At 51.3% G+C, this 27,679-nt stretch overlaps 11 protein-coding genes across 11 annotated transcripts; 5 read left to right on the top strand and 6 right to left on the bottom strand.

Annotated features, from left to right (window-relative positions):
- Window positions 1–1,082: 1,082 nt before the first annotated feature.
- Window positions 1,083–8,039, top strand: N7457_003245 (acetyl-CoA carboxylase ACC1; the record flags this gene model as incomplete). The annotated part of the gene is given in 4 exon segments (XM_057174290.1): window positions 1,083–1,244; window positions 1,321–1,586; window positions 1,645–6,030; window positions 6,047–8,039. 4 exon segments carry the CDS (start codon window positions 1,083–1,085, stop codon window positions 8,037–8,039), a joined length of 6,807 nt encoding a protein of 2,268 aa, XP_057034441.1.
- Window positions 8,040–8,243: 204 nt separating this feature from the next.
- Window positions 8,244–8,504, bottom strand: N7457_003244 (uncharacterized protein; the record flags this gene model as incomplete). The annotated part of the gene is made up of 1 exon (XM_057174289.1): window positions 8,244–8,504. One exon carries the CDS (start codon window positions 8,502–8,504, stop codon window positions 8,244–8,246), a length of 261 nt encoding a protein of 86 aa, XP_057034440.1.
- Window positions 8,505–8,920: 416 nt separating this feature from the next.
- Window positions 8,921–10,418, bottom strand: N7457_003243 (uncharacterized protein; the record flags this gene model as incomplete). The annotated part of the gene is made up of 2 exons (XM_057174288.1): window positions 8,921–10,153; window positions 10,224–10,418. The coding sequence occupies 2 exons, from the start codon at window positions 10,416–10,418 to the stop codon at window positions 8,921–8,923; spliced, it is 1,428 nt and encodes a 475-aa protein (XP_057034439.1).
- A 1,257-nt stretch (window positions 10,419–11,675) lies between these two features.
- N7457_003242 (uncharacterized protein) lies at window positions 11,676–13,323 on the top strand (the record flags this gene model as incomplete). The annotated part of the gene is made up of 7 exons (XM_057174287.1): window positions 11,676–11,849; window positions 12,005–12,242; window positions 12,433–12,465; window positions 12,528–12,645; window positions 12,701–12,769; window positions 12,821–12,847; window positions 12,909–13,323. The coding sequence occupies 7 exons, from the start codon at window positions 11,676–11,678 to the stop codon at window positions 13,321–13,323; spliced, it is 1,074 nt and encodes a 357-aa protein (XP_057034438.1).
- Window positions 13,324–13,513: 190 nt separating this feature from the next.
- Window positions 13,514–15,422, bottom strand: mfs56 (uncharacterized protein; the record flags this gene model as incomplete). The annotated part of the gene is made up of 3 exons (XM_057174286.1): window positions 13,514–14,103; window positions 14,158–15,075; window positions 15,131–15,422. The coding sequence occupies 3 exons, from the start codon at window positions 15,420–15,422 to the stop codon at window positions 13,514–13,516; spliced, it is 1,800 nt and encodes a 599-aa protein (XP_057034437.1).
- A 1,454-nt stretch (window positions 15,423–16,876) lies between these two features.
- N7457_003240 (uncharacterized protein) lies at window positions 16,877–17,352 on the top strand (the record flags this gene model as incomplete). Its single annotated transcript, XM_057174285.1, has 2 exons — window positions 16,877–16,957; window positions 17,047–17,352. The coding sequence occupies 2 exons, from the start codon at window positions 16,877–16,879 to the stop codon at window positions 17,350–17,352; spliced, it is 387 nt and encodes a 128-aa protein (XP_057034436.1).
- Window positions 17,353–18,392: 1,040 nt separating this feature from the next.
- N7457_003239 (uncharacterized protein) lies at window positions 18,393–19,406 on the bottom strand (the record flags this gene model as incomplete). Its single annotated transcript, XM_057174284.1, has 1 exon — window positions 18,393–19,406. The coding sequence occupies one exon, from the start codon at window positions 19,404–19,406 to the stop codon at window positions 18,393–18,395; it is 1,014 nt and encodes a 337-aa protein (XP_057034435.1).
- A 1,954-nt stretch (window positions 19,407–21,360) lies between these two features.
- Window positions 21,361–22,171, bottom strand: N7457_003238 (uncharacterized protein; the record flags this gene model as incomplete). Its single annotated transcript, XM_057174283.1, has 2 exons — window positions 21,361–22,085; window positions 22,144–22,171. 2 exons carry the CDS (start codon window positions 22,169–22,171, stop codon window positions 21,361–21,363), a joined length of 753 nt encoding a protein of 250 aa, XP_057034434.1.
- A 398-nt stretch (window positions 22,172–22,569) lies between these two features.
- N7457_003237 (uncharacterized protein) lies at window positions 22,570–23,196 on the top strand (the record flags this gene model as incomplete). The annotated part of the gene is made up of 1 exon (XM_057174282.1): window positions 22,570–23,196. The coding sequence occupies one exon, from the start codon at window positions 22,570–22,572 to the stop codon at window positions 23,194–23,196; it is 627 nt and encodes a 208-aa protein (XP_057034433.1).
- A 137-nt stretch (window positions 23,197–23,333) lies between these two features.
- N7457_003236 (heterokaryon incompatibility protein) lies at window positions 23,334–25,022 on the top strand (the record flags this gene model as incomplete). Its single annotated transcript, XM_057174281.1, has 1 exon — window positions 23,334–25,022. The coding sequence occupies one exon, from the start codon at window positions 23,334–23,336 to the stop codon at window positions 25,020–25,022; it is 1,689 nt and encodes a 562-aa protein (XP_057034432.1).
- A 272-nt stretch (window positions 25,023–25,294) lies between these two features.
- On the bottom strand, window positions 25,295–27,331 carry N7457_003235 (GMC family oxidoreductase; the record flags this gene model as incomplete). Its single annotated transcript, XM_057174280.1, has 5 exons — window positions 25,295–25,509; window positions 25,564–26,229; window positions 26,277–26,854; window positions 26,935–27,211; window positions 27,274–27,331. 5 exons carry the CDS (start codon window positions 27,329–27,331, stop codon window positions 25,295–25,297), a joined length of 1,794 nt encoding a protein of 597 aa, XP_057034431.1.
- Between the last annotated feature and the right edge of the window lie 348 nt (window positions 27,332–27,679).

The raw sequence follows: 27,679 nt of genomic DNA, 5'->3' as shown, positions 1-27,679 counted from the left end.
GGAATAGCGTGAGCGCCATCGTCGCGCTTGGCGGTGACGTGGAGCATCCATATTAATTTGATCCTCGACTGCATATGGCCTGAAGATTGGTAGTTTAACCCTGTTTACCTACGACCTATCTCGGTAGCAATTTAGTAGGAATCGAAGCACGGGTATATATGGACCCATCCTCCCTGTGTATCTATTTCTTACATCGCAAAAGAGAAGAAAAACCAAAAAAAAATAACCAAAAAAATAACAGACAGCCCTAGGCTGATTGATGTACAGCGCTAACGTTCGGGACCCGAATATGCTGTGTCTATTAACTAATCGCCGAGAAAAACCCTCCGAGTTGGCTGCCGAAGGGCCCGGGACTCGTGGGAACATAGATGCTTATGTGGTCTGATGGACGTTAGATGTGGTACGGGAGTAGTTGATCCTCGACTTTCTGTAATTGTCCTAGTGAGACTGATTTGGGCATCGTATAGAAAAGAACTCGAATGACCAGAATATAGCCCCAAACCCCCAAAGACGATGGAACGCGGCAGAAGTGGTGGGCGCAGACTGCAGTGGAACCGGCCCAACAAAGCCAGGGAGTTGGGGGAGCCCGTTCCTGGGAAGTACCTCGCCATACTATTTACTATGGAGGGGTACATCCGGCACAGTCCCCTGAAGGGCAACCATCAGTTGGGATCCTCCTTGGTGGGACTCCCGAAAATCATCTCAGCAATTTTCTCCCCTGGACTTCATTAATTGACCGTTCGGAATCTCTTCAATCTCTTGTATTAGACTCTTATTTTTTTTGGGGTGGTTCCCGGTAAGTTGGCTGTTTGCGAAGGAGGAATACCGCATTTGGCGTTATCTGTTGCGACTAATTTCTCATTGCTGACGCCCTATTTTTTCCTCTCAGAGCTCATTCCTGACACATCTCTTTCGCTCCGGCTTTCTCTTCCCTCTTTACCTGATTCCCTTTTTTTCTGCCACTCGGGCTCCGCCACTCCCAACATTGTACATTACCGACTTTTAATCAGCGCTATTGCATTTGCATTTGCGATTCAGAACTTCAATTCTTACAACGGAGTCGGACCTGTGATCACTACATCATGGGCGCCACAAATGGAAACGCGCCGGTCACCGGCAGCTCGACCATCAGCAAACAGGACCTTCCTTCACATTTCATCGGTGGCAACGCCCTCGAATCAGCACCTCCTAGCGCTGTGAAGGATTTCGTGGCCGCTCACGATGGTCACTCAGTCATTACCTCGGTAAGCCAAACCGATTGACTGCAATTTGTGCGCAATTGAGAACTGGGACTGATTCTTTCTGCTATTCTCCAAATAGGTGCTTATTGCCAACAACGGTATCGCCGCTGTCAAAGAGATCCGTTCAGTGCGGAAATGGGCTTACGAGACCTTTGGCAACGAGCGGGCCATCCAATTCACGGTGATGGCCACGCCCGAGGATCTACACGCCAACGCCGACTATATTCGCATGGCCGACCAGTATGTCGAGGTTCCCGGTGGAACCAATAATAATAATTATGCCAACGTCGAGTTGATTGTCGATGTTGCGGAGCGTATGGATGTTCACGCCGTGTGGGCAGGATGGTAAGTGATTTTGGGGGGTTAGATCGTGAGAAATGGAATACTGATGCTCCTTGTGTAGGGGTCACGCTTCCGAAAACCCTCGGTTACCCGAATCTCTCGCTGCGTCACCAAAGAAGATTATCTTCATTGGACCCCCGGCTTCGGCTATGCGCTCACTCGGTGACAAGATTTCTTCTACCATTGTTGCACAGCATGCCGGTGTTCCTTGCATTCCCTGGTCTGGAACCGGTGTTGACGAAGTCAAGGTTGATGACAACGGTATCGTGACAGTCGAGGACGAGATCTATAACAAGGGCTGCACTTTCTCCCCAGAGGAGGGTTTGGCCAAGGCGAAGGAAATTGGGTTCCCCGTCATGGTCAAGGCTTCCGAAGGTGGTGGTGGTAAGGGTATTCGCAAGGTCGAGAACGAGGAGGAGTTCTTTGCTCTGTACAACGCCGCCGCTAACGAGATTCCTGGATCACCTATCTTCATCATGAAGTTGGCCGGTAATGCTCGCCACTTGGAGGTGCAATTGCTGGCTGATCAGTACGGCAACAACATCTCTCTCTTCGGTCGTGATTGTTCCGTTCAGCGTCGCCACCAGAAGATTATCGAGGAGGCTCCTGTGACCATTGCTAAGCAGCCCACTTTCCAGGCTATGGAGCGTGCCGCTGTCAGCCTCGGTCGCCTGGTGGGATACGTTTCGGCCGGTACCGTCGAGTACCTCTACTCGCACTCCGATGACAAGTTCTACTTCCTCGAGTTGAACCCCCGTCTGCAGGTCGAGCATCCCACCACCGAGATGGTTTCCGGTGTCAACCTGCCCGCTGCCCAGCTCCAGATTGCCATGGGTATCCCTCTGCACCGCATTCGTGACATTCGTCTCCTCTACGGTGTTGATCCCAACACTGCTGCTGAGATTGACTTCGACTTCTCCAAGGAGGAGAGCTTCCAGACTCAGCGCCGTCCTCAGCCCAAGGGCCACACCACTGCTTGTCGTATCACTTCCGAGGATCCTGGCGAGGGTTTCAAGCCTTCCAGCGGTACCATGCACGAGCTGAACTTCCGTAGTTCTTCTAACGTCTGGGGTTACTTCTCTGTCGGTACTGCTGGTGGTATCCACAGTTTCTCCGACAGTCAGTTCGGTCACATTTTCGCCTACGGCGAGAACCGATCCGCTTCCCGCAAACACATGGTTGTTGCTCTTAAGGAGTTGAGCATTCGTGGTGATTTCCGTACCACCGTCGAGTACCTCATCAAGCTTCTGGAGACCCCCGCTTTCGAGGACAACACCATCACCACTGGATGGCTCGACCAGCTTATTTCCAACAAGTTGACTGCTGAGCGCCCCGATCAGAACGTCGCCATCATCTGTGGTGCCGTCACCAAGGCTCACCTCGCTAGCGAGGCCGGTATTGAGGAGTACCGTAACAGTCTCGGAAAGGGCCAGGTCCCTTCCAAGGATATCTTGAAGACTGTCTTCCCCGTTGACTTCATCTACGAGGGCGAGCGCTACAAGTTCACCGCCACTCGTGCCAGCTTGGACAGCTACCACCTCTTCATCAACGGCTCCAAGTGCTCTGTTGGTGTTCGTGCCTTAGCCGATGGTGGTCTTCTTGTTCTGCTCAGCGGTCGCAGTCACAACGTCTACTGGAAGGAGGAGGCTGCTGCCACCCGTCTCAGCGTTGATGGCAAAACTTGCCTGTTGGAGCAGGAGAACGATCCTACCCAGCTTCGTTCTCCCTCTCCCGGTAAGCTTGTCAAGTTCACCGTTGAGAACGGCGAGCACGTCCGTGCTGGTCAATCTTACGCTGAGGTTGAGGTCATGAAGATGTACATGCCCCTCATTGCCAACGAGGATGGTATTGTGCAGCTCATCAAGCAGCCCGGTGCTACCCTTGAGGCCGGTGACATCCTCGGTATCCTTGCCTTGGATGACCCCTCCCGTGTCAAGCACGCGCAGCCCTTCACTGGCCAGCTGCCTGAGCTTGGGTCGCCCACGGTTCTCGGCAACAAACCCTCCCAGCGGTTCTTCTTGCTCCACGGCATTTTGGAGAATATCCTTCGGGGTTTCGACAACCAGGTCATCATGAGCACCACCTTGAAGGATCTTGTTGAGGTTCTGCGCAATCCCGACCTTCCTTACGGAGAATGGAACTCGCAATCCTCCGCCCTGCACTCTCGCATTCCCCAGAGACTGGACGCTCAGCTGGAGAACGTGGTTGATCGTGCCAAGGCTCGTAAGGCTGAGTTCCCTGCCAAGCAGCTTCAGAAGGCCATCTCTCGCTTCATCGAGGAGAACATCGGCCCTGCTGATGCTGAGATTCTCAAGGCTACCCTCCTGCCTTTGGTCCAGGTCATCAACAAGTACATTGATGGCTTGAAGACCAACGAGTACAATGTCTTCATTGGTCTGCTTGAGCAGTACTACAACGTCGAGAAGCTGTTCTCCACCCACAACTTCCGCGACGAGGATGTCATTCTTAAGCTCCGTGAGGAGAACAAGGACGATATCACCAGCATTGTCCACACCGTCCTCTCGCACAGCCGTATCGGCTCCAAGAACAACCTGGTTTTGGCCATTTTGGACATGTACCGTCCCAACCAGCCTCACCTCGAGAATGTTGGCGCCCACTTCAAGCCTATCCTCAAGAAACTGACTGAGCTCGAGGCTCGTTCTTCCGCCAAGGTCACCCTCAAGGCCCGTGAGGTTCTCATCCAGTGCGCTATGCCCTCCCTGGACGAGCGCCTGTCCCAGATGGAGCACATCCTGCGCTCTTCCGTTGTTGAGTCTCGCTACGGTGAGACCGGCTGGGAGCACCGTGAGCCTTCCTTCGATGTCCTGAAGGAGGTCGTGGACTCTAAGTACACTGTCTTCGATGTTCTTCCTCGCTTCTTCGTTCACAACGACCCCTGGGTTACCCTTGCCTCTCTGGAGGTCTACGTGCGCCGTGCCTACCGCGCCTACACTCTCAAGGGTATCAAGTACCACGCCTCCTCGGAGCAGCCTTTCCTGACTTGGGACTTCACCCTTGGCAAGCTCGGCCAGTCTGAGTTCGGTGTTCTCTCCTCCACTCAGCCTTCCGCCCCTGGCACCCCGATTTCCGAGATCAACCCCTTCAAGCGGATCAACTCCATTAGCGATATGTCTGCTTTCGGCAACGACAGTGATCCCATCCGCAAGGGTGTTATCATCCCCGTTCAATACTTGGAAGATGCCGAGGAGATACTCTCCAAGGCTCTTGAGGCCTTCCCTCTCGGCGGCTCCAACGCCAAGCGTTCCGGCGAGCACGGCCTCATTGCCAGCCTCGAGGGCAAGCGTCGCCCCACTCCCAAGCCCGAGAGCGATAACGAGCTCACCGGTGTTTGCAACATCGCCATCCGCGACATTGAGGACATGGACGACAACGAGCTTGTTGGACAGATGAAGCAGTTGCTCGCTGACAACAAGGAGGACCTCGTTGCCCGCCGTATCCGTCGTGTTACCTTCATTTGCGGCAAGCAAGGAGTCTACCCCGGTTACTTCACCTTCCGTGGTCCCAACTACGAGGAGGATCTGAGTATCCGTCACAGCGAGCCTGCTCTTGCCTTCCAGCTGGAGCTCAGCCGTCTGTCCAAGTTCAACATCAAGCCCGTATTCACCGAGAACCGTAACATTCATGTTTACGAGGCTATGGGCAAGGGACCTGAGAACGACAAGGCTATCGATAAGCGCTACTTCATCCGTGCCGTGGTTCGCCCCGGCCGCCTGCGTGACGACATCCCCACCGCTGAGTACCTGATCTCGGAGGCTGACCGTCTCATGAACGACATCCTGGATGCCCTGGAGATTATCGGAAACAACAACTCCGATCTGAACCACATCTTCATTAACTTCTCCCCCGTCTTCAACCTCCAGCCCGATGATGTCGAACAGGCTCTTGCTGGCTTCCTCGACCGTTTCGGTCGCCGTCTGTGGCGCCTCCGTGTCACTGGCGCCGAGATCCGCATCCTCTGCACCGACCCCACGACCGGCATGCCCTACCCTCTGCGTGTGATCATCAGCAACACCTACGGTTTCATTATCAACGTTGAGCTGTACATTGAGCGCAAGTCCGAGAAGGGCGAGTGGATCTTCCAGAGCATTGGTGGTACTACCAAGCTGGGCTCTATGCACATGCGCCCTGTGGCCACCCCCTACCCGACCAAGGAGTGGCTGCAGCCCAAGCGCTACAAGGCTCACTTGATGGGAACTCAGTACGTCTACGATTTCCCCGAGCTCTTCCGCCAGGCCTTCCAGAACAGCTGGACCAAGGTTGCCGAGACCATTCCTTCCTTGTACGAGAAGCGCCCTCCTGTTGGAGAGTGCATTGACTACAACGAGCTCGTTCTCGATGACACCGACAGCCTCGTCGAGGTGTCTCGCGAGCCCGGTACCAACACCCACGGTATGGTTGGCTGGATCGTCACTGCCCGTACTCCTGAGTACCCCCCGCGGCAGACGTTTCATCATTGTCGCCAATGACATCACCTTCCAGATTGGTTCCTTCGGTCCTCAGGAAGATAAGTTCTTCCACAAGTGCACTGAGCTCGCCCGCAAGCTGGGTATCCCCCGTATCTACTTGTCTGCTAACTCCGGTGCTCGCATCGGTATGGCCGACGAGCTGATTCCCTACTTCTCGGTTGCCTGGAACAACCCCGAGAAGCCCGAGGCCGGCTTCAAGTACCTTTACCTCACCCCTGAGGTCAAGGAGCGCTTCGATGCCAGCAAGAAGAAGGAGGTCATCACTGAGCTCATCACCGATGAGGGTGAGGAGCGCCACAAGATCACCACTGTCATCGGTGCCAAGGATGGTCTCGGTGTCGAGTGTCTGAAGGGCTCCGGTCTCATTGCCGGGGCTACCTCCAAGGCTTACGAGGACATCTTCACCATCACCCTCGTCACCTGCCGCTCCGTCGGTATCGGTGCCTACCTTGTCCGTCTCGGTCAGCGTGCCATCCAGGTTGAGGGCCAGCCCATCATCCTCACCGGTGCCCCTGCCATCAACAAGCTGCTCGGTCGCGAGGTCTACACCTCCAACCTCCAGCTTGGTGGCACCCAGATCATGTACAAGAACGGTGTTTCTCACATGACTGCCACCGATGACTTCGAGGGTGTTCAGAAGATTGTTGAGTGGATGTCTTTCGTCCCCGACAAGAAGAACGCCGCCATCCCCATTCGTCCCTGGTCCGATAACTGGGACCGTGACGTTGGCTACTTCCCTCCCCCCAAGCAGCCCTATGATGTGAGATGGGCCATCGCCGGTAAGGAGGACGTCGACGGCTTCCTCCCCGGTCTGTTCGACAAGGACTCCTTCGAGGAGGCTCTTGGTGGCTGGGCTCGCACCGTTGTTGTCGGTCGTGCCCGTCTCGGCGGTATCCCCATGGGTGTCATCGCTGTCGAGACTCGCTCAGTCGAGAACGTTACTCCTGCCGATCCCGCCAACCCCGACTCTATTGAGATGATCACCAACGAGGCTGGTGGTGTTTGGTACCCCAACTCTGCCTACAAGACCGCCCAGGCTCTGCGCGACTTCAACAACGGTGAACAACTGCCCGTCATGATCCTGGCTAACTGGAGAGGTTTCTCCGGTGGTCAGCGTGATATGTACAACGAGGTCCTCAAGTACGGTTCGTACATCGTCGACGCCCTCGTTAAGTACGAGCAGCCCATCTTCGTGTACATTCCTCCCCACGGCGAGCTCCGCGGTGGATCCTGGGTCGTCGTCGACCCCACCATCAACCCCGACCAGATGGAGATGTACGCCGACGAGGAGTCCCGCGGTGGTGTCCTCGAGCCCGAAGGTATCGTTGGCATTAAGTACCGCCGCGACAAGCAGCTCGACACCATGGCCCGTCTGGACGCCACCTACGGCAACCTCCGCCGCTCCCTCAACGACACCTCCCTCACCAAGGAGCAGCTCGCCGAGGTCAAGGCACAGATGGCCGCCCGCGAGGAGCAGCTTCTGCCCGTGTACATGCAGATTGCACTGCAATTCGCCGATCTGCACGATCGCGCCGGCCGCATGCAGGCCAAGAACACCATTCGCCGCCCTCTGCAATGGATCAACTCTCGTCGCTTCTTCTACTGGCGTCTGCGCCGCCGTTTGAGCGAGGACATGATCGTCAAGCGCATGGTCGCTGCCTCCGCTTCCGCCGGTGTCCAGGCCGACTCCGAGTCCCGCGCCGATCACCTGCGCACTCTCCACGCCTGGACTGGCATGCTGGATGAGGAGCTCGAGCACGACGACCAGAAGGTCGCTTCCTGGTACGAGGAGAACAAGAAGCTCGTCCAGAGCAAGGTTGAGTCGCTGCGCACTGAGGGCGTTGCGTCCGAAGTCGCCCAGCTGCTCATCGGTAACAAGGAGGGTGGTCTGCGCGGTGTGCAGCAAGTTCTTTCCATGCTCCCTGTTGAGGAGCGCGAGAGTGTCCTCAAGTACCTGGCTTCTGCTTAGGCTTGAAGTATTTATGACTTGATGTTTATTGTCCTTCTCTATATTTTAAATTCTCTTTTTCCCCACAAGATTCACATGGTGTTTTCTGTTTTGGTTTCGGATTTTATACAGGACTATGTCTTTCAACAATATTAAGATTCATTTCCTCCCGAATCACAGAACTGTAGAATTGTATGTCCGTAGCAGACTTTAGAATTCGAAATATCAACAGACACCGCCGACTACATAGCCTCCTTTGCTAGAGACCTTCTTCCACCCGCCCTTCTGGCCTGTCCATTCCCGTCGCAGATCGCGTTCGCGTTCGCGGACTCGCTTGCTATGTGCTCGGCTGTACGATTTCTTGTGTTTCGGCTGAGTTGTTTCAGAGGGTTCTGAGGGCGCTGGCTCTGGTTTCGAGCCGATGAGGCCTTTTAGCCAGGTAAACATGTCGTCGGGGGCTGGATTTGATATCTGGCAAGGGAACATTGTTAGCTGCTGGTGTTGTAGTTGCGGTTTATAATTCCAAAGAGCTTGAAAGGGCGAGATAGCTGGGGTAATAGCGTATACAGGAACGTGAATACCATACCCGGGAATCATTCATGCGAAACGCGTAGTTGCTAGAACATCGATCTTGATGTCATAGCAATGGGGGTTGAGGGGGGCCGTCTTGGCTGTGTATATCGGGGGCCAGAAGGTGGATATCGTGAGGTGTTCAGCCGTGTGAAGATCACTTGGGTACCGTGGTCTTCTTACTGTCCTATCGATTTCGTTTGAATAGATGTTACAGAAAATATACTTGAAAGGGCAATATTTGCCAACTGAAATTCTTATACATACAGCAGTCCGAAAGCGAACTGCGGAATCAAAGGTATCTACAATTCTAATGAACGCGACATCCTTGTTCACAGACCCTCGAGAATCTTGGGGATGAGACCCTCGTCGAACTCCCAGAGCTGGGTCTGGAAGTTCGCGGCGAAGGCACCGCCAGTCCACCAGGTGGAGCGGGCTCCCTGCAGCTTGTACAGATCCTGGAAGAAGCCGCCCTTGAGCTGGTCATTGGTGACACGGGCGTGCATGGCGCCGTGGACGGAGAACGCAGCCCAGTTCAGCTCCTCGACCGTGGACTCATCCAGCTGGCCGGATTTCAGGAGGGTGTTGAAGTTCTCCTGGGCAAGGGCCTTGGCTTCGTCGGCGGTGGTGGTGGTGTTACCGATGACCATGACGCGGAAGAGGTGCTCGAGACCGGTGTACTCGAAGCTAGAGACCATGGGCTCGTCCTGGAAGACGAGGGTGTTGTCGGGGGCAGCAGCGGAGGGGAGGTTGGAGTAAGTGAAGCTAGTGTTGAAGCCGGAGTTGGAGACCAGGCCGGTGAACTCGTTGGAGTAGGTGAACTTGGCCAGAGTCTTCTTCTCGAAGGCGCTGAGGTCAAGGGGCTTGACGTTGTCGTCGGTGGGCTCGATGGCGACGAGAAGACGGCGAGCAATGATCAGGGTGATCTTGCCGGTCTTGTGGTTGCGGACGGTGAGGAAGACGCCGAATTCGGTGCGGTGGCTGTCGATCACAGTGCTTGTGTAGAGGACGTCGTCGCCGAGGTCTTCGGCGACGGCGTCGTAGAGAGCCTGGTTGCCGCCGGAGGTAGGGGCGAACATGCCCATTTGGCCGGTCAGAGCGCGGGCCATATCCCAGCCGAAGCTCTGAAGCACCCAGATGGTTTCGACTTCGGCCATGTTGCCGACGCCGAGACCGGTGGAGGCGTACATGATAGGAGTGGCATCCTCGAGACCGTGCTTGGTCAGGAATTCTCCGAAGGGAATGAGCAGGTCCTCGGGAATATCGCTGGGCTCGGGGAAGTTCCAGTAGCCAGGGCTCAGCATCGATTCCCAGGGCTCGATGATTTCAAAGAACTTGGCAATAGCCGCAATCTGCTTGCCGATAGCAGGAGGCGTGAAGTCAACGGACGCTCCGGTGTTGAAGTCGATGTAGTCAGTGGTCAGAGAAAGACTGCTTGAGCCAGAGCCAACGGGGACGTTGAAGCGAGCAAAGAAATCGGCGGCCTTGCTCTTGTTCAGGAAGGTCTGGACACCATAGTCAAAGGTAGCGCCAGACTCGCCAACGTAGGTGTTCACCATACCACCCTGCATTACAAGCATTAGCCCTGTTCTCTGCGCTTGAAGCTTGGCGTTCACAGAGGGGACGGTAACATACCAGGTTTTCTTCCTTCTCGATCAAAGCGATGCTCTTGCCGAAGTCATCACGCATGCGCACAGCAGCGTAGGCACCAGAAGCACCTCCGCCAATCACGACGACATCGCGGTAGATGATGTCTGGCAAAGTGGTGGCCGAGACCAATGGCAAGACAGAGCATAGGCCCAGGGCCATAGATGCCAGAGAAGGCACCATGATGAAGAAAAAGCAAGGATTATTACTGGAGAATAAAAGTGATATTGTTCCAGAAGACGAGTAGCTTTTGGACAGGGATCAGTAATTAAAGTGCTTGAAGGATTGCCCCCTATTCAACATCCTTCGGCAAATGAATGCGAAGGAAAGCAAAAGAAGCGCCTAAAGCCACCGGCAGTTCAACGACTCGGCAGATATTCCGAATCACTGCATCCGACTCCGTATTCCGTTCATACTCTGTATTGTTCATATCGTTAGCATCAAGAGACAGTGGGGCTCAAGGCGGCGGAAACGAGCATCCGGACATCCAGCAAACGAGAGGCCAGCATTCAGCCCAAACGAAATGAGAACAATATAATTGTTCATACTGATTGGTGTACGTTTCAGGGCTCGATATGCTTCTGAAACAATGGCCAATAGTTCGCCTCTGACCAAGAGCATTGCCCAGACGATATGAGATCTGGACGCTCGTGGAACAGCATGGCACGATAGTATATCCACTGCTGTAAAATGAGTATGGAGTTCAGATGCAAAGGTTCAAATGAAACTTTTTTCCTCTTGACAGGCTAATCCCAGACTAAATTAGCGAAAAACGCCTCTGAGCATCCTAGTCGTTGTGGCTGCAGCTAGTAACTTACCCGTTGGGGGCCGAAGCCGAGGCCCAGCGTGACCCAGCGATCAGTTCTACAGGGTTTAACCTGGAGAATATAGGTTGATTTATGTAACTGGGGTATCTTCCTGAGACAAAGAGACTGGGTAAACCAGACCCCAGTTCCTCCCGATCCGAAGGGACAAGTGGTCCTAAATATACCACGCCGCAACCATAGTGGCACCTAAAAACAACCTGCCAATCAGCCCAAATGCCGCTAATGCAGCAAGGATTTTGCCTAAAATTCCGAAGAATCCAGAATCCTTCGAAGCACAATTCTGGATAAAACCTGGAATCTTGCATACCATGCCACATGGCGCCACCAGAGCCTCGGGAATAACTTATCCACTACGGAACACTCCGTACGGAGGATCTTGTACGGAGTACGGAGTAGAGGGGTCAAATTAATAGAAAAATACGGGAAAAATAGGGAAAAATGAGGGAAAAAAAGTAAAGAACAAAAAAAGACCAGCTATGATTTACTCCATATTCACAGACCACACGTGGATAGGAGCATGTACTCCGTAATCGATCTGTGTTAAATCGCTGTCGATCGCAGTTCCTGTTTGAGCTTCCCCACGTTGTGAGTGGGTTGAGCACGCGAACAGACCATGGCCGAGAATGCAGTCACAGAACTGAACTGGCAGAACCATCTGCCTCGAATTCTGGCCGTGCAGACTGTGCTCACAGTTCTGGCTCTCACGGCTGTGGCACTGCGTCTCTATGTCCGGATCAAATTGATCAATAATACTGCTGCCGATGACTGGACCATGTTGATTGCCGCGGTATGTCTCTTGTTCCCGGACTCTTCTTGCCTCGGGGTTGGGGATGCTTGTGTCAAGTGTGGATGGTGTATCAAACTAGCGCACAAGACTAAGATCGCGCGACCCATGGGCCACGAGGTAGCTTAAGTTGACATGCTAACGTACGGATTGAATAGTTGTGCACTTTGGCCGGTTGGATCCTTTGGATCTTTCGGGGTGTTCACGGGCTGGGACATACTGATGCGTGGTTCGCCGCAGGAAACGGCGATTCAACAAAAGTGGCACAGGGCTCCTTCTGGCAGGTCATCATCGACTCCGCATTGGGGATGGCGATGCTCAAAGTTTCAATCGCCTTGAACTTGTTAAGACTGAGCCCGGCCCGGTGGTATGTGTGGTGTCTTTGGGCAAGCATCGGTAGGTGACAGAAGTTCCTGAGGACCCGAATATACCACAGCGCATTTTAAACTGCAGTTCGCTGACAGATCGGGTTGTCAAGTGATTGTCATCGCCTATTGCTTCATGGGCGCCATGGCCTTTTTCCTTTATTGCACACCAATGTCTGGCTATTGGACTCATTCTCCAGATGCTCGTTGCTATTCAATAGACCTGTTTGTCACTTTCGGCCTTGTCAATACTGGTATGACCTCCCTCGCCATGGGTAGATGGAATAACGGACTGACATTGGTCTCTTCTTTACAGGCTTCAATATCTTCACCGACGTTCTTTTCTCGTCGATTCCTATACCAATTATCTGGACGCTCAAGATGGCACCCAAAGTGCGTTTATATCTCATCGGCATTCTTAGCCTGGGTTATGTGTTAGTGGCCCTTCCAATCGCTATATGTTACAAGCAAACTAATCTCATCTCATAGGGCTGTCATCTTTGGTGTCGTGAAATCCGTCTATCAGATCGCATATGCGGCGAGCAAAGACACTTACCTGTATGTTTATCCGTCAAGCCCAACTCTTTGCCAACGCTTACATCTAATTAGGAACGACTGGATTCTATTCTGGGCATTGTGAGAACCCCCATCCCTTCCACTGTCTACATGTGCCAGTAACTAATTCTTATCCAAACAGGACACAATTCAACACCGGAATCCTAGCCGCTTGCATCCCCTCCCTCAAGCCTCTCGCAAGCAAGATACTAAGCCTTTCCGAATACGCAAGCTCCACCCGAGCCCGGGGTCGCTTCGGCAGTCGCTATGACAGTCGCATGCGATCTCTTCGCACGAAAACTGCGAAAGGGACCAGCGTGCCAACCACGACAGGCAACAGTAACCACATCTGGTCTATCCATCGGGGCGATCAATATGCACTCCAGGAGCTGGGGAGTCGAGAGTCGATAAACGATCGCGAGGACGAGTTTGCGTCGGATTGTGATATCACAACGACACGTCATAAGAAATGGTTTTCGACGGATAATTCACGGCAGATGCAGGAATGCGAGGAAAAGGATGGGATTGTCAAAACCACTGAGGTTATTGTGACTTGAAAAAGTGTTTTTGGTGTTCTGGGGTTCTTCTTTCCATTCATTACTTCTCTTTTACTACCGAGATGAGAGATCGTACCTTTGCAAAAGTCTTTAATATATAGAATTACAACCTGAACTTGGAATCTTCAGATGAACGTGCTCAAGGTTTGCCATTGCTTGTATATGAATCTAAAGTAGCGTATCAGGCCGGCTATCGGCTACCTCCCTCAGGTGTTGCCTCGACGTCCCTTGTCCTCCCAGAATCATCCACCTGTTCCCCACGATCCCTCTTCTCCCTCAAATTGTCTCTTCGAAATATCAAACACCAGAAATATGGCTTATTTACAACCTCATGGCCTCCGTCCTTCAAAATCCACACATTACCAAGGAAAGTCGTAATCACCACAGAAAACCACATGAACGGCATCATGGCAATAAATGCCCACATGATACCATCCTGAGCATCACGCTGGTCAACACCGCTCTTATTGGTAAACACTGTCGACATAATCGTTAACCCGAGCAAACCTCCAAATGGAACAGCAAACGAAGCAAGACACGAGATTTGCGCCGTCATCGCGGGAAAATACGCTAGTCCATGCATTGAAGCTGGATTCATACGCATGCCGACTCCGTGTCCGACGAGCGCCATCATACCGTAGATCACATTCGTTCTGCCCGCGTGTACACCCCACGCAAGCACCGTCATTCCCGTTGCGGTTGTGATACTGCCCAAGAGCAGAGCCGGGAAGGTTTGGCGGGGCCAGACGTTCGAGGAGAACATGGCCATGTACAGACCCGCTGTTGAGTTCGGATTAGCTGAGATCGAGCCATGAGTTAGAAAGGTAAACTTACCACCCAAGCCAGGGAGGAAATACAGCAGCGCTAGCCCGGCATCACTAGAAGGCTTTCCTTCCACCAACGCGAAGTATAGATCCATGAAATACATCACAGCAAACATGGATACTCCAACCGAGAAATTCACCAAAAAGAGCAAGCATATATCGCGCTGTTTCAGCAATTCCCATGGCACCATTGCCTTCTGGCGTGGAAAGATTCGTGACATCGCCAATCCCGGCTCCATGCAGCGCTCATAGATCATCCAAACAATAGCCAGGATCCCACCGATCACCATCGGCGCCAGAACAGCGGCAGACTTCCAAGAGTAGATACCACCAGCCCAGGTAAAAGCAAGGATAAGCAGACCAAATCCCCAGAGAAAAAGCATCTGGCCACCGTAATCGATGGTCGAGATTCTGGCAAGCAACCGACCAGAGCGAGTCGTTATACTTTCGCCCTCTAGTTCGGGAACAGGTTGCGGACCCTGTAACTCATTTCTCAAGACAAGAGCCACGACCGGCATGGCTGCAACCGCGATGGGCAGGTTAATTGCGAAACACCACCGCCACGACGTCTGGGTCAGATATCCACCAACAACGGGGCCTATACTGTATCCGATGCCCGATATGAGTGCGAAGATTGTCCAGTTGAGGGTGTACTCGGAGAGGGAGACGCGGTCAGCGAGGATTGTGCGGATGGAGATATTCACCCCTGCGGCACCGATACCTTGGAGGGCGCGGCCGAGGAGGAGAACGCTGAATGCTGATGTTGGGGCGCCGGTGCAAATTGCCGAGCCGATCATCATGATGAAGATTGCGGATTGTAGAACGATGTGGCGGCCGAAGAGATCGGTTAGCTGGGCCCAGAAGAACAGGAAGGCCGCAGATGTGAGGTTGAATACGGAGATGATCCAGTTTAATTGTTTGAGTTGGTCTGGTTGTCGTTAGTTGGTTATTGTCATGGATGAAAAAAGAAGTATGCCACATACTGAAGTCCTCTGCGATGAATGGCAATGCTGAAGCCACAATCGTTGTATCTAGGGCTTGCAAGCAGTAGGGAACGAACAATCCTAGGATTATCTTCCAGCGGTATATAGTCCTTCGTCGCTTCTCAGCAGCTTTCTCTGGCGAAAGAGTTTTCTTCTTTTTATTCCGTTCGTCAAGCTCTAAGCTCTCAATCGTTGTATACCCTTGGATCGCATTGTTATTGGGTGTGGTTGATATTGCATGCTCTTGGCGTTTTCCGTCATTGCGTCTCTTGATTTTCTTGTAGATGAACATAGTTCCGACAAACAAGGCGACTCAACGGCAATATTTCGCAGGGAAAGCCCCCCAGTGGAGTGGGAGATACCATCTTTATAGCCTAACTACTCTGCTATGGCATAAACAACCGAACGAAGTGAAAAAGGACAACCAAGTGGCTCAGTGGAGTAGAGATCTGATCGAATTAGGTTTAGCGCGACTCTGAGCCTCAATCCTTTCCCGATTGGGATACCTGTGCGATACCCACCTCTGGGCATTTCGATGTTGTAGGTAACCATTGCGAGAAGATAGGGCTCATCTTCGGACTGAAATACTGTCTATCCCAAGGTTGATAGGAAATATCTCAGCCCTCGCACTCCTTTCCAAAGACGTACCGGGACAGCTGAGCAATCGTGGACCCAGTCCTTACAGCGCTGGGCATCATTTATATTAGTCTACTATATAAAATTTGGAAGAAGAATGAGATAAAGCCTGGGTGCTCTGTTAGTCTTATTGATCAAGGTCAAGAGTCGTGATTCGATGGTCGTTCCCTCGCTAGAGTAGTTGTGGCTTGTCCGTTCGCCCTCAGAGGGCTTTGAGCATGTCGTAGTATCTGTATGTAGCTATTGTCAATGTACAATACCAGTCTGGCCAATTCGGTTGAGTCTTGGAACAATTTGTAGCTATTGCACTCCCGGTATCCTGGAAACCCGTGAAAATGCACTTGAGTGTCTCTTTCCTCCGCATTTTCTCTACCATCTAGCACCCCGTCAGTCTACACTATGTATCTAGATATATCTTGGGTTGTCGAGGTAGACATCGTAGTTCGTGTCCGACTATAAGCAAATCGTGTCATCACAAAGTTGAAATTTGCCAACTGAGATTGAATTGAGGTGTGATAGTCGGGCTTATGGCTCTGGCAAATCTTGGGTCTACATGGCAACCTCAACTACTCCGTAGAGATCCCTATTCTATGAAATATTGATCGCATATGTATCCTTTCTGGCTTGGCTGAACTAGACACACTTACCCTTTCCCTAACCCCCGCAGCACCAAGAGGGAAGTATAGCGGTGATATCTTACATGAAAGCAAAGTGGTTGGGCGGGAAGAAACCATCGCCCTGGAAGATCTGGTGTGATTTGAGATAGACAGGAGGCCACCTGGGCAAAACGATACCAACCATGTACAATCATCTACAGTCCGCAGCCTTTGTAAAAGTAAGTGCTACAAGCAGTACATCTTGTATACAACCGTGTACTGCTTACTTCCTAGACTAGAGACACTAGGCTATTTTAGGACAGATCGAGGGTGAGCAGCGAATGAGAACCGTCAAACCGGCGATTTGGCGTATCTGATGTACGAGGTTGTTGCCTAGCGCCCCATTGCATACATAATATACATATACGGAGTACTCTGACATATCACATCACCATCGATCGTCAGATCTGCCCATCTCCTTTCACCAACACAACCCACGCCTGTATCATCAACCATGGGCAACTCAAACCCCACAGAGCCAGCCCCGGCCTACGAGGAACTGTTCCATGCACCTGGTGCAAGCTCACGGAATGGCGTAAGTAGAATCCGCCAATAAAGAACTGAGTCTAGGGATGAAGTCGTCCCAGTCAGTCTATCAAGATACTAACCAATGTGGACGGTTAGTACGCCATAGTCAATCAAACCGACGCTGCCGATGAGCACAGAGACGTGGAGCAGGGCCATCGCCATCACAATGGGCCCATCCCCTTCGAGAGAGCCGTTGTGGGCACTGAGCCAAATCAACACATCCACTGCTCAGAATGTGACCGCCAGCGGGAACGCAAAGAAAGGCAGGAGAATGAACGGAAAACATGCGCCATCGTTGCGAGAACATTTATCCTGATCATCCTTTTCTTGGTGTTCTTGGGGGTTGTGGCCCTTCAAGCCTGGAAGGAGGTTCGTATGAAGAAGTTGAAATCGCATGACTAGGCCCTGTGATTTATTGTTTCGGAAATGTCGTATGTTTAGCTTTGTCGAAGTGAAATGGAAGGAGTTTTTATCTGTGCTCGCTGTAGTTGAATCATTGAGTTTACATACCCAGCTCGTACTACGGCTGGCGTAGGTGTATGTTGTACAACGGGCTGGAGTAAAAATATGTTGTTGATGGGCGGATTCATCTGCTGGGGTGGCTCCCATATTAGCCCCATCAAATTCAAGGTATAATTAGCCCAAGTTTGTAATGAAACATCGATGTCGCGGACCTGGATGCCTCATTGGACAAGTGCGTGCGTACAATGTGATGCGTGCACATAAATGCGAAATAAGTGCGTGTCGATAGTTCCACATATGTCCACGTGACAGCCGAAATGACGTCACCTATACAACCTTCTGCTATGTACGGAGTACGGAGTACTGTGCGAAGAATTGGGAAGTACCCAGTGCTTCGAGTGCGGCAGTGAGAAATGCGGATCAGATAATAATCACAGAAGGAGATTTCAGAGAGGCGATGGGGGAGCTGAGGAGATGGAGGACTGAGACAGGTGCGATTGGAAGTTACGAAGTCCTTCTGACTCGGCATCATCTTGCTCTGGATTGGAGTGTTACTTTGAAGTTGATAACGTCTCCGTCTCAGATACAGAGAAGAGCGGTGGTTAGAACCCCTAAATTGGCGAAGAAGCTCATGAAGGCTGGAACCCAAGGGGAAAAGACTTCCATAAGACTGAAAGAAATAGTTGGTCCAACAGTCGCGCCAACGAGACTGGCGACTGCCGTAGCGGAAAATGCAGACGCTCTGTTTGTACGTGTTAGATTTTAATGTGTTGAGGCTACCGAGAAAGGGAGATCCAGAAGGGAGGAAGGAAGGAGAGAACACCTATGATTCTCAGAGCTAGGAAAAACTGGGACTTTATGGTCCTCACTGACTCAAAGCTAGCAAACGAAAGAGTCTGTCAAAGGGAAGTCTCTACCTGAAGGGTCAGGCATCAGGAAGCATTTCAACAAGTATTCTTCCGGTGTCTAAATAACAACATTCATTCTCCTCGCTTGAGAAACTCTTCTGTATAGAGCTTCTTCACCTCGGAGTATGTTTCCCACCAGGCAACGTTAGACCTTTGTGGTAGCAAACTCCACAAGAGCATAGTAGCCTCTTCACTCTCGCTCAATTGCATCTTTAAATATGCCGTCATCCTGGAATCTCGATCTCCACTTGTCTCGCTAAAGATCATCAATCCGGAGCCAATGAAGCGCTCGTCATCGCCAATCCCCCTCACCGTCACCGTGGAGGCTACGATGAGAACCACAACGGAGTAAGGCTGGCACAGTAGACTGGCCATCCCAAGAGAGATCACAAGGCCTCCAAATGCAGCCCAGCCGATGTACCGAGCTATCAGATAGATACGGGGATAGGCGGGACGGGGAGTGGTAAGAAGAGGCCCCTGGATAATACGCCTGGGGGCATAGATAGTGACCGCCTTGCCATTTGGGATTGTCACAAACAGTTTGCAAATCTCGTCAGGCTCATTTCTAGTCATCGCCACAGCCCGATCTATCGCCCATCGGTTCTGGCCCAGAATGATCTGGCGAACAACCACAGAGACCCCCATAGATAACCCGGCAACCAGTGCCCACCAGTCTTCTATTAAAATAGATAGGATGATCAGTGCTGAGACTATAAGGATCCCGATAGTAAACGGGAGGATCCATCTCCTCGATGGGCGATGGTGATTGGGGGGGCTAGTGGTAACCAGGGTGAGTGTTGTGGTTGCAAAGGCGAGATCCTGGGTCAGCATCCAGCGCGTGAACCAGCCCGTTAGATCAGCGGCGAGGATCGCATCTGTGATGTTATATAAAGTAAAGCCGGGAGTGGGCTCTACCACCTGGTCACTGGCGATAGTATATGCACCCATAAGGGGCAACCAGTCGGTGAAGGGGTTTTGAACGAGACGCCCAACGGCACGATCGACAGCCTCTACACCTAGTAAAGTGACAAGACCCAAAGCGTCGATTTTGAAGGCGGACCAATGTTTCAAGACGTCTAGATACATTTTACAAGTGACACCAGAGAACATACACTATGAGCTAATATGACCCAAGTGGATGTTTGTGTGGTTTGCTAACTTGAAACTGTACTGGAAGATGACCAAATATTTTGAGGTCAGCTCACAGATATAAAGTCTCGCACGTTCCTTCAGGGTGCAGGATAATGTGACGTGACAGGGCCCCATACAAATGTTTCACCTGGGCCCAGGCCTGATGATTCCAACTAATCTTCACCCAGCACAGCCACCGACAGTGGATATTAACCCTGGAGGCCATGTAGGGGCTGGGTTCGTCATCGTTTTCCCTTCTCCCAACACGGAGTGAATTCACGGGTTGTTTCCGGCGTTGAATGAAGCCCAGGCAGAGGTTGGAGTGTTACAACTTACACGATCCCAACATGTAATTATGCTTCAAGAGTAGGCTAATGAAGCACTCCGGGATGTGCCTCCTACCAGTTGTATGGGGGATTGAGAGGGGGCGGGGTTCCCAGTCAGTTGAGAGCACCAAGGCGCCTGCTGCTGTTAGTCTGACAAGATCGCTGTGAGCCTCGCACACATGCGCACTTCGAAATTATGGGTTATGTCCTCGGGATATCGCAATACGAGCACTAGCACTTGAACTAGTCCAAGTGGTGCTAGTGGCGATGCTATAGACAATTCGAGTCCTACCAATTCCGCAAATGTCTGCCACGGCCCTCCTACTCTGTAGATAAGAACCAATTGATCGAGAACACGTGGCAAACGCCAGTGTGAACTGCCCAGGTGTACTTGCATGAGGAAGCGTGTTCAAATGCAATAGCCCGTATGTACTTCAGAGGTGGGGGGCGGGGGGATATCGATTATCTCCGATCAGAGCGCTTCGTGCTTATTCACGTTTAGGATTGACACCAAGTCATCACGTCACGCTAATCTTGCCAGTAATAACAAACTCTAGACCGTCAATTTGAGTGAAATGGAATAACGTCAAAATTACACCGATAGATACGGAACGCAGATTCCAACTGCACATGTATGCCCAGGTGAACACCTGGGCGTAGTACCTGGGTACATATGAACTTGAAGATCCTCAATCAGACCACAACAGTAAATCATTACCTGGCCTATCCAACCCGCCAGCTTGCACGGCGGCGTATTCCTCTGTCAGTCTGAAGAAGTAACCTTCCATATGGGCTCGATCAGAGGATGTCAAGTTTGAGCTATCAAGAACTTTCTTCGCATGTCTCAGCTTATCTCTGAGCATTACCGACGCTAACTCGTGCTCTTCTTGATACTTTAAGCTTAAGTATAAGTTCCAGCTTGCCTCGAAAGTTAGCGGGTGATCTGCTCCCAGAGTCCTTGCAAGTCCTGTAGTAGCACGACGACACAGGGTCTCTGCTGTTGTGGCATCCTTTGCCCTAAGGTATATATCTGCAACATTGCAGGTGGCCTTTAGAGTATCTTCATCGTCCGCTCCAAAGGCTATTAGAAACCTGGAGTAGACAAACTCTTGTATCTTTCGTGCTTCGTGTAATTTGTGCTGTATCTGCAAGGAATTGGCAAGATCATTCAGACAGCAAAGTGTTTTGCGATCATCTAGCCCTAAGGTTCGCTGAAAGGCTTCGGCTGCAATCCAGTAAAACTGCTCTGCCACTCGAACTTTGCCCCTTTTGCTGAACTGACCGGCAAGCCGAGCGGCATGTTCCGGGATTAAACTCGGTCCTCTTTCAGTTGCTTTGCGCTTTCCTTGCTCAAGCCGATTGTAAAAAGTCTCGGCTTCCAATGTTCGTCCCTGATTTTCCAGCAATTTGGAAAGATAATAAACGCATACACGAGTTTCTGGGTGATCGAAACCAAGGGCGGCCTCGGATAATCGCAGAGTGTGTTTGTATTCTTTTTCCGCTTCTTCAAACGACCCATGTTCCTGAAGAATGACAGCCAATTGCCGGCGACTAAGAAGAATGTGATAATGAGATGCCCCGTATCATTTTTCATATCGGGAGAGCGTCTCCCGAAGGCAACTTCTGGCGGGATCCAGTCTTCCCTGTGCGAGTAGGAGAGCTTCGAGGTTTCGGCGAGCTCTTAACTCAATCATATCATCATCTTCCATTTCTGGATATCTTTGAAACATCCAAAGTACTCTCCTGTACTTTCTCTCGGCTTCCGCGTATTTGCTTGCTCCTTGAAGTAATTCCGCCAGTGATAGAAGGGCCCCAAGAGTATAAAGGCTTTCATATCCTAGTGACAGCTCTGCTTTCCCCAGGACTCGCGTATACAGACTCGCGGCCTCTCCCGCCTTGCCCTTTTTGTGAAACACCCGGGCGAGCTCTGAAAAGGTCTCTATTCCCTGCACAACGTCGGTTCCAAAGGACCCCAGTTTACTCATGATTTCTTCTTCCTCTTCCTCCAGTTCTAATCCCCGGGTTAGAATTTCAGTAGGAGAGTGGGCATTTTCAATGAGAGCTGGAAATAGTTCCCAAAAATCAAACCCAGCGGATTCCGCAGTCTTTACTGAGGTCTGTTGAGGAGAGAGATGAGTTGTGACCTCATCGGAAACGTCGAAAAATTGGGTATGCGATGTCGACACTGCGTGTGCTTCCGCCGCCCACCTTCCACACACTCTAGCCCGGCATATTTCGCACTCCAAAGAGGGTCCTTCTTTCCCAAAGGTCTCGAGGAGCTGGCAACTGGAGTTTGCTGGCTTGGGGTCTATGAGACACTGCGGTGAGATATTTTTGAACGAGCCATAATTTAACAGTGAATTTACCTTGTTGGATCTGTGCTGCAGAAGCCATCATAATCGAAAAGAAATCCTGAGTCCTGACCATAACACCCTGACTCGGGACACCGGCTTTATCTGGAACCCTCGAAGTTTGCCTCACTCTGCAAGATGAACTTGACCAGGATAGTCTGCCCAACGTTGGGCATTCTTACAGATCTAAATCTCCAAGGAGTCTCCGATTGGTGACTGGGAAGGTGGGGGAACTGTGGCTGTGATGAACAGCTGCTTTTCTCGCAAGAGGCAACCAAGAAGTGCGGCGAATGATCGACATGGCTAATACAAGGAGATACGGCCTGTTTGAAAGCAAATCCTCGTTGAAAGATTCACGCAATGAAAGGATTCACGCAATGAAAGGATAAAAAAGCGTACCATATTGCCTCGTCAACCATCAACAGACAGGAATTCTTCATCATGGACTTTTTACACCTACCGTTGAACCCCCTCCTCCCTCTCCCACGCATTGAGATCCCCGACCCAACAGAATACAAATATGATGGAGACAAATTTTTACAGTATCCGGATAGTCAGGGCTGGGGTACACGCCGGCGTGAAGAATGGATCAAGTTATTCGATAATCCTCCTCGGTCTTTCGTGGTCTTCCTGGAGCGCTGGTTTCTGTTTGGCATGCTACATGGACTCTTTGGCAGCGAAGCCAGGATTGAAAAATTTATTCGTCATGACGGAGAGTCATCAGTCCCAGTCCTGACCATGGAGCATCTCCCCGGCCTGTTCGATAGCCTAAATAAAGAGAGTGGGCCGTTGAGATTAGTGGAAGCTTTCTCAAACGCTCCGTTGCTGCATCTGCAACTCAGTTTGCGGGTAAAGAATGCCAGCGATGCCAATGATCCAGACCTACGATATACGAAGATTTCATTAATCGACGGCCTTACCAACTTGAATATTCAGGATCCCCGGTCACCAATGATAGTCCTGGTCACTACTATCCTTTTCGAAATGATGTTCAATTGGCTTCATTATCAAGGATCGCAGCCCGTCGAAGACAAAGGCGGCTCCGCTCACCTTTTTTACCACCCGTGAAGAGCCCGTTGTGGGCTCAGATGCGCTGGAATGGCTGGTGTGCATCTGACTTGTCTGCTATCTTCCGTCGCTTCTCGACTCCGAGCATTTTCTTCCTTGCCAACATACGTCGCCCGCGATCGGAGGAGAATCACCAAATGATCCAAATTCGCAAAAGAGGAGAGCTCAGACAGGAGAATAATGACCAATGTACCAACTTGAAACATGCATCTAAGCCACTGAACGACGAGAACTATCGTACCAAGCATACAGACCAATGTTCCGGATGCACAGAGGTCCAGGCAAATTCAGAGCAACTTGGTGATATTCTCGCCAGAAGGAAACTACCTCTGATCCTTTCCATTGATGAACATGACCAGAACGATGAAATCGTTTTTCAGGAGGCAGATGTTGATGATGGAACAGAGCTAAATGTTCCCTATGTAGCTATCTCACATGTATGGTCTGATGGCTTGGGAAACCCCCAACGAAATGCTCTTCCTCGCTGTCAGTTACTCCGATTAAGCCATTTGATTCGTGGCTTAAATGATGGTAAATGCTCTAAATGTGTTTATTTCTGGCTTGATACTATATGTGTACCACCCGACGCGCTGAAAATGACTGAGCCCCAAAATATTGCCATGGATCTGATGAGGTCGACTTATGAAAAGGCAACTGCGGTGCTTGTTCTTGATAGCTGGTTATGCAACACCGATGGATCCAAAATCTCTGTGCTAGAGAGATTCACCCAAACCTTGTCATGTGGTTGGACCCGGAGACTTTGGACTTTCCAGGAAGGCGTCCTACCCCGGTTCTTATACATTCAATTCGCGAACCGGGCCTATGATTTCGATGCCGAGATGGCTGAACTTCAGAAATCAGCGGATACTGTGACCCGTTTAACGATGTTACCAACCCTTGTCCAACTTTACCATCAACTCCCCTTTCCCGTTTTCCAAGGACTTAGTCTGAAGGCTCGACTACTAGCAGTGGCCCATGCTCTGGCAGATCGAGAGACTAGCGTAATGTCCGATGAACCGCTGTGTCTTGGAGCTCTTCTCAATCTAAATGTTGGTGTTCTGGCCAGAACTAAGCCAGAGGCCCGCATGGAAAAATTCTGGACTATGCTTCACAAGGTGCCTCTCAATTTATTAACCCTCAAAAGCCAGAGGATGGACACTGAAGGCCTTCGATGGGCTCCTCGATCCTTCTTACGGTCTACAAGCTCCAGCCTGGGCGGTGCAGGCCCTTCCGAATCTATGGCTGACTCGAGTGATGTAGAACAGCTTGACGGTTGTGTCACAGAGCAAGGACTGGTGATCACAAGTCCCGAGCTGGTTGTCTGCTCAGGCGGAGAGCTGTTTGGACCATGCACATACGTCAGGTCCAATACCGAAGAAACGTGGTATAGTGTACATGTTGCGACCGCCGAGGGAGTTTACTCCAGATTGGCGATTGCAACAGACTTCGATGAAGCAGGTGATGTGAGAAACTATGCCTTTGGGCCGGGAGAGGGAACAGGGCCCAAAGAACTGGCAATTATTGCAAGTAACTTTGATGCGCCAAGATGTCCAGCGGATATTTTTGTTCCGCTGAGGGGAGGATATCTGGGTGTGGTGAAGCCCGAGGAGCGAGATGACATAATCTATTGCGAATTGATCTGTACTGTGCTTGTTCAAAGGTTGGAACCCACACACCGGAATATCAGGGCATTGGAGTTGCTTTTCCCTTTTCGGAACTTGAGTGAAGGAGAAGAATATCCACAGAGGGGACGGGGGAGAGAGTCCTCTCTTGATGCCGCAATTGGCGATCGGAGATCTTCCAGTCAACTTTGGTGCCTAGGTTGAGACACTTCCAAGGTCCTATGGGAACTTTGGTTAAAGGGTATTGTCAGAGAAAGTGGAGGTTCATTTTTACTAGCGTCTGTGCATTTTGATTCAACACTGCACTATCATCATTCCTTAGCCCTGGAGCCCTGCATCATTTCCTGAATCAGCACGGTAATTTGGATATAGGGAATGGACGCAATGCCGTAAAAGCTGCTTCTTCCTCTTGACACATGACTACTAGAAAATGGACTGACATGACCATTGAGCTGCGTCATTGTTTCTCAAGTGATTCAAAGATGATCCAATAGGTCACAGTCATCTAATATCATTGCTGCCCCCTTTTCGGCAATCGCATATACAGTGGCTTGGATATGCGCACCAACCTGCAATGGCATGATACTAGCATCTGCAACCCGCAGGGACCGGACCCCATGAACCTGTAGTCTCTCATTGACGACCCCAGCGTGAGTGCCATCGGCATTCCCCATAGCACAGGTCCCAACGGCTGTATATGTCTTAGTTGTTTGCCGAAAGCATGGGTCTTGAAGGGGAAACGTACGGTGCCAGTCGGTGACAGTATAGTTTGAGACAAATTCTTCCCATATCCTTTCTTCCGAGTCTTGTCCCGTAGCAGATGGAGGAAAGACACGACTGTGAATCAGGCTTGCCAAAGGCTCGGTTTGGCAGATGCGATTTCCCCACTTGAGTGCTTTGGCTATGACCTTCTTGTCAATCTCGCCTGGCCCGAGAAGGTACTGCGGATCGATCACGGGCTTTTCATCAATCGTAGCCTTTCCATGGCCTTCATGGCTTCTAGGAGGTATATGGATAGACCCGCGCGAGAAAGGGTACTGCAGCATTTGCAACATCGTGGCGTATTTCTTTCCAGGCTCAGAAACGAAGTGCGGGCTCCAGTTGCCAAGATCGAAGAGATATTCTATCTGACCACACGCATGGCCTGACTCAAACTGACTAGCTAAAATAGCATCATGCGGGCGCCCTATCATTTGCGCTATCTCCTTGGCTTGTGTGTGTAGTTCGGTACATTCCTCGGGCGAGAGGATTTGCGAAAGAGGACAATATGCCACAGAACAGGGCATCACAGTCCAAGGCCCGGTCTGAGAGGCATAATAAGCATGATCGGCAGCTTCCCGCTGGACTGGGTCATTGAGAATATCATCACGGGTGGGAAGTCTAGAGGGGATCTCAAAAATGGTGGCAGTCACTAGGAGCATCAGCCAAGATTCAAGGAGCACTGGGTACCTTCCATACTCATGTGATCCTGCAAATTCTCTCCTACATTGGCGCTGTGGACTTTCAACTCAATTCCCGCAGCTTTCAACACGTCCCGATTGCCAATACCCGATAGTTCTAAGAGTTGCGGCGACTGCACGCTACCGGCACATAAAATTACCTCTTTCTGTGCCTTGATGCTGGCTTCCATTCCACGCCAGCGTACTCGAGCCCCTCTTGCATGCCATTCTTCCTGTTTTGATTCTAACAGGATCTCCATAGCAGTTGCTTCAGTAAGTACATGCAAGTTGGGGCGTTCTGCAATAGGTGAATAGTACGCAGACGCAGAGTAGCTGCGCTCCTGGTGATCAGGATCAATGCTGCAGAGCATGTTCCAAACGCCTGTATTATCGCCAGCCAAACTATCGCGTCTGGACGGCACCCCTAGAGCATTGAGTGTGTCGTGCCAATATTGATGTGCGATACCATACTGCTTGACATGAGTTGTATGCACAGGGCCATCCCTTCCATTGGCTTGGGAATCGTATGAAGATCGATAATGTCTCTGATGGGTGGCACTCGGTGGATGGAACCTCTCGCTACGGTGGAAAAAAGGCCTGCACGGTATAGTTCAGCACCGTACTCACCAGGGCCATTCAAGATAGATCCATGATCCTGTAGGGCTGATCACTCATACAGTAAGTCATCCCATCCCCATCCGATGTTTCCCAGTTCCGCCCATGCATCATAGTCTTTGCGATGACCCCGATTCCAGGCCATGAAATTAAGTGCACTTGTGCCCCCTAATACCCGACCCCGTGGCCATGGCAGCGATCTTCCTCCCAGGCCTGGCTGTGGGGTTGTTTCAAATTTCCAATCGTACTGGGAGCCAATGGTTTCGCCATACCGGCCAGGGATATTAATCGCCCCGTTATCATCGTCGTTTAGGACCGAGGGGCCAGCCTCGATGACTCCTACGTGAATCCGGGGGTTTCGGACAGACGTGCAGCAACAGCTAGCCCGGCTGTGCCTCCACCTATAATTAAGTAGTGGAGGTCGAGCGCGGCGAACTTTTTGAGGACGTCGTTCTCCATGGCTTATGAGCGGGGTGTGTTCATGGGGAAAACGCGAAACAGTTCTTGCAATCGGGTCACTTAACATAAGGGGGTGAATGAAATCTCCTGCCGATCTAGCCATACGGAAAGAACCATGAATTAGGAAGACTCGTGGACTTGTGGTCTGTTTTGGCCCAAAGGCCACGCTACAGCGCTAGTCGGTGGCTGAGGCTGCTGACATGCTCATCACAGCCCAGAGCTGCCCAGGTGTGACGGGGAACCTCATCAAGTACGTATGACTATCCTGATCAGACTTGAGTTCGAATAGATACCTGAAGAATCAAAACGTTGAAGTGGTTTCACCAAGTGCAGTTTCAGATCCTCGGT

Source organism: Penicillium paradoxum (genome assembly GCF_028828445.1).
Source record: "Penicillium paradoxum strain IBT 22861 chromosome Unknown utg000003l_segment0_segment0, whole genome shotgun sequence".
Lineage (NCBI taxonomy): Eukaryota > Fungi > Ascomycota > Eurotiomycetes > Eurotiales > Aspergillaceae > Penicillium > Penicillium paradoxum.
This window is presented reverse-complemented; position numbering and strand designations above follow the sequence as displayed.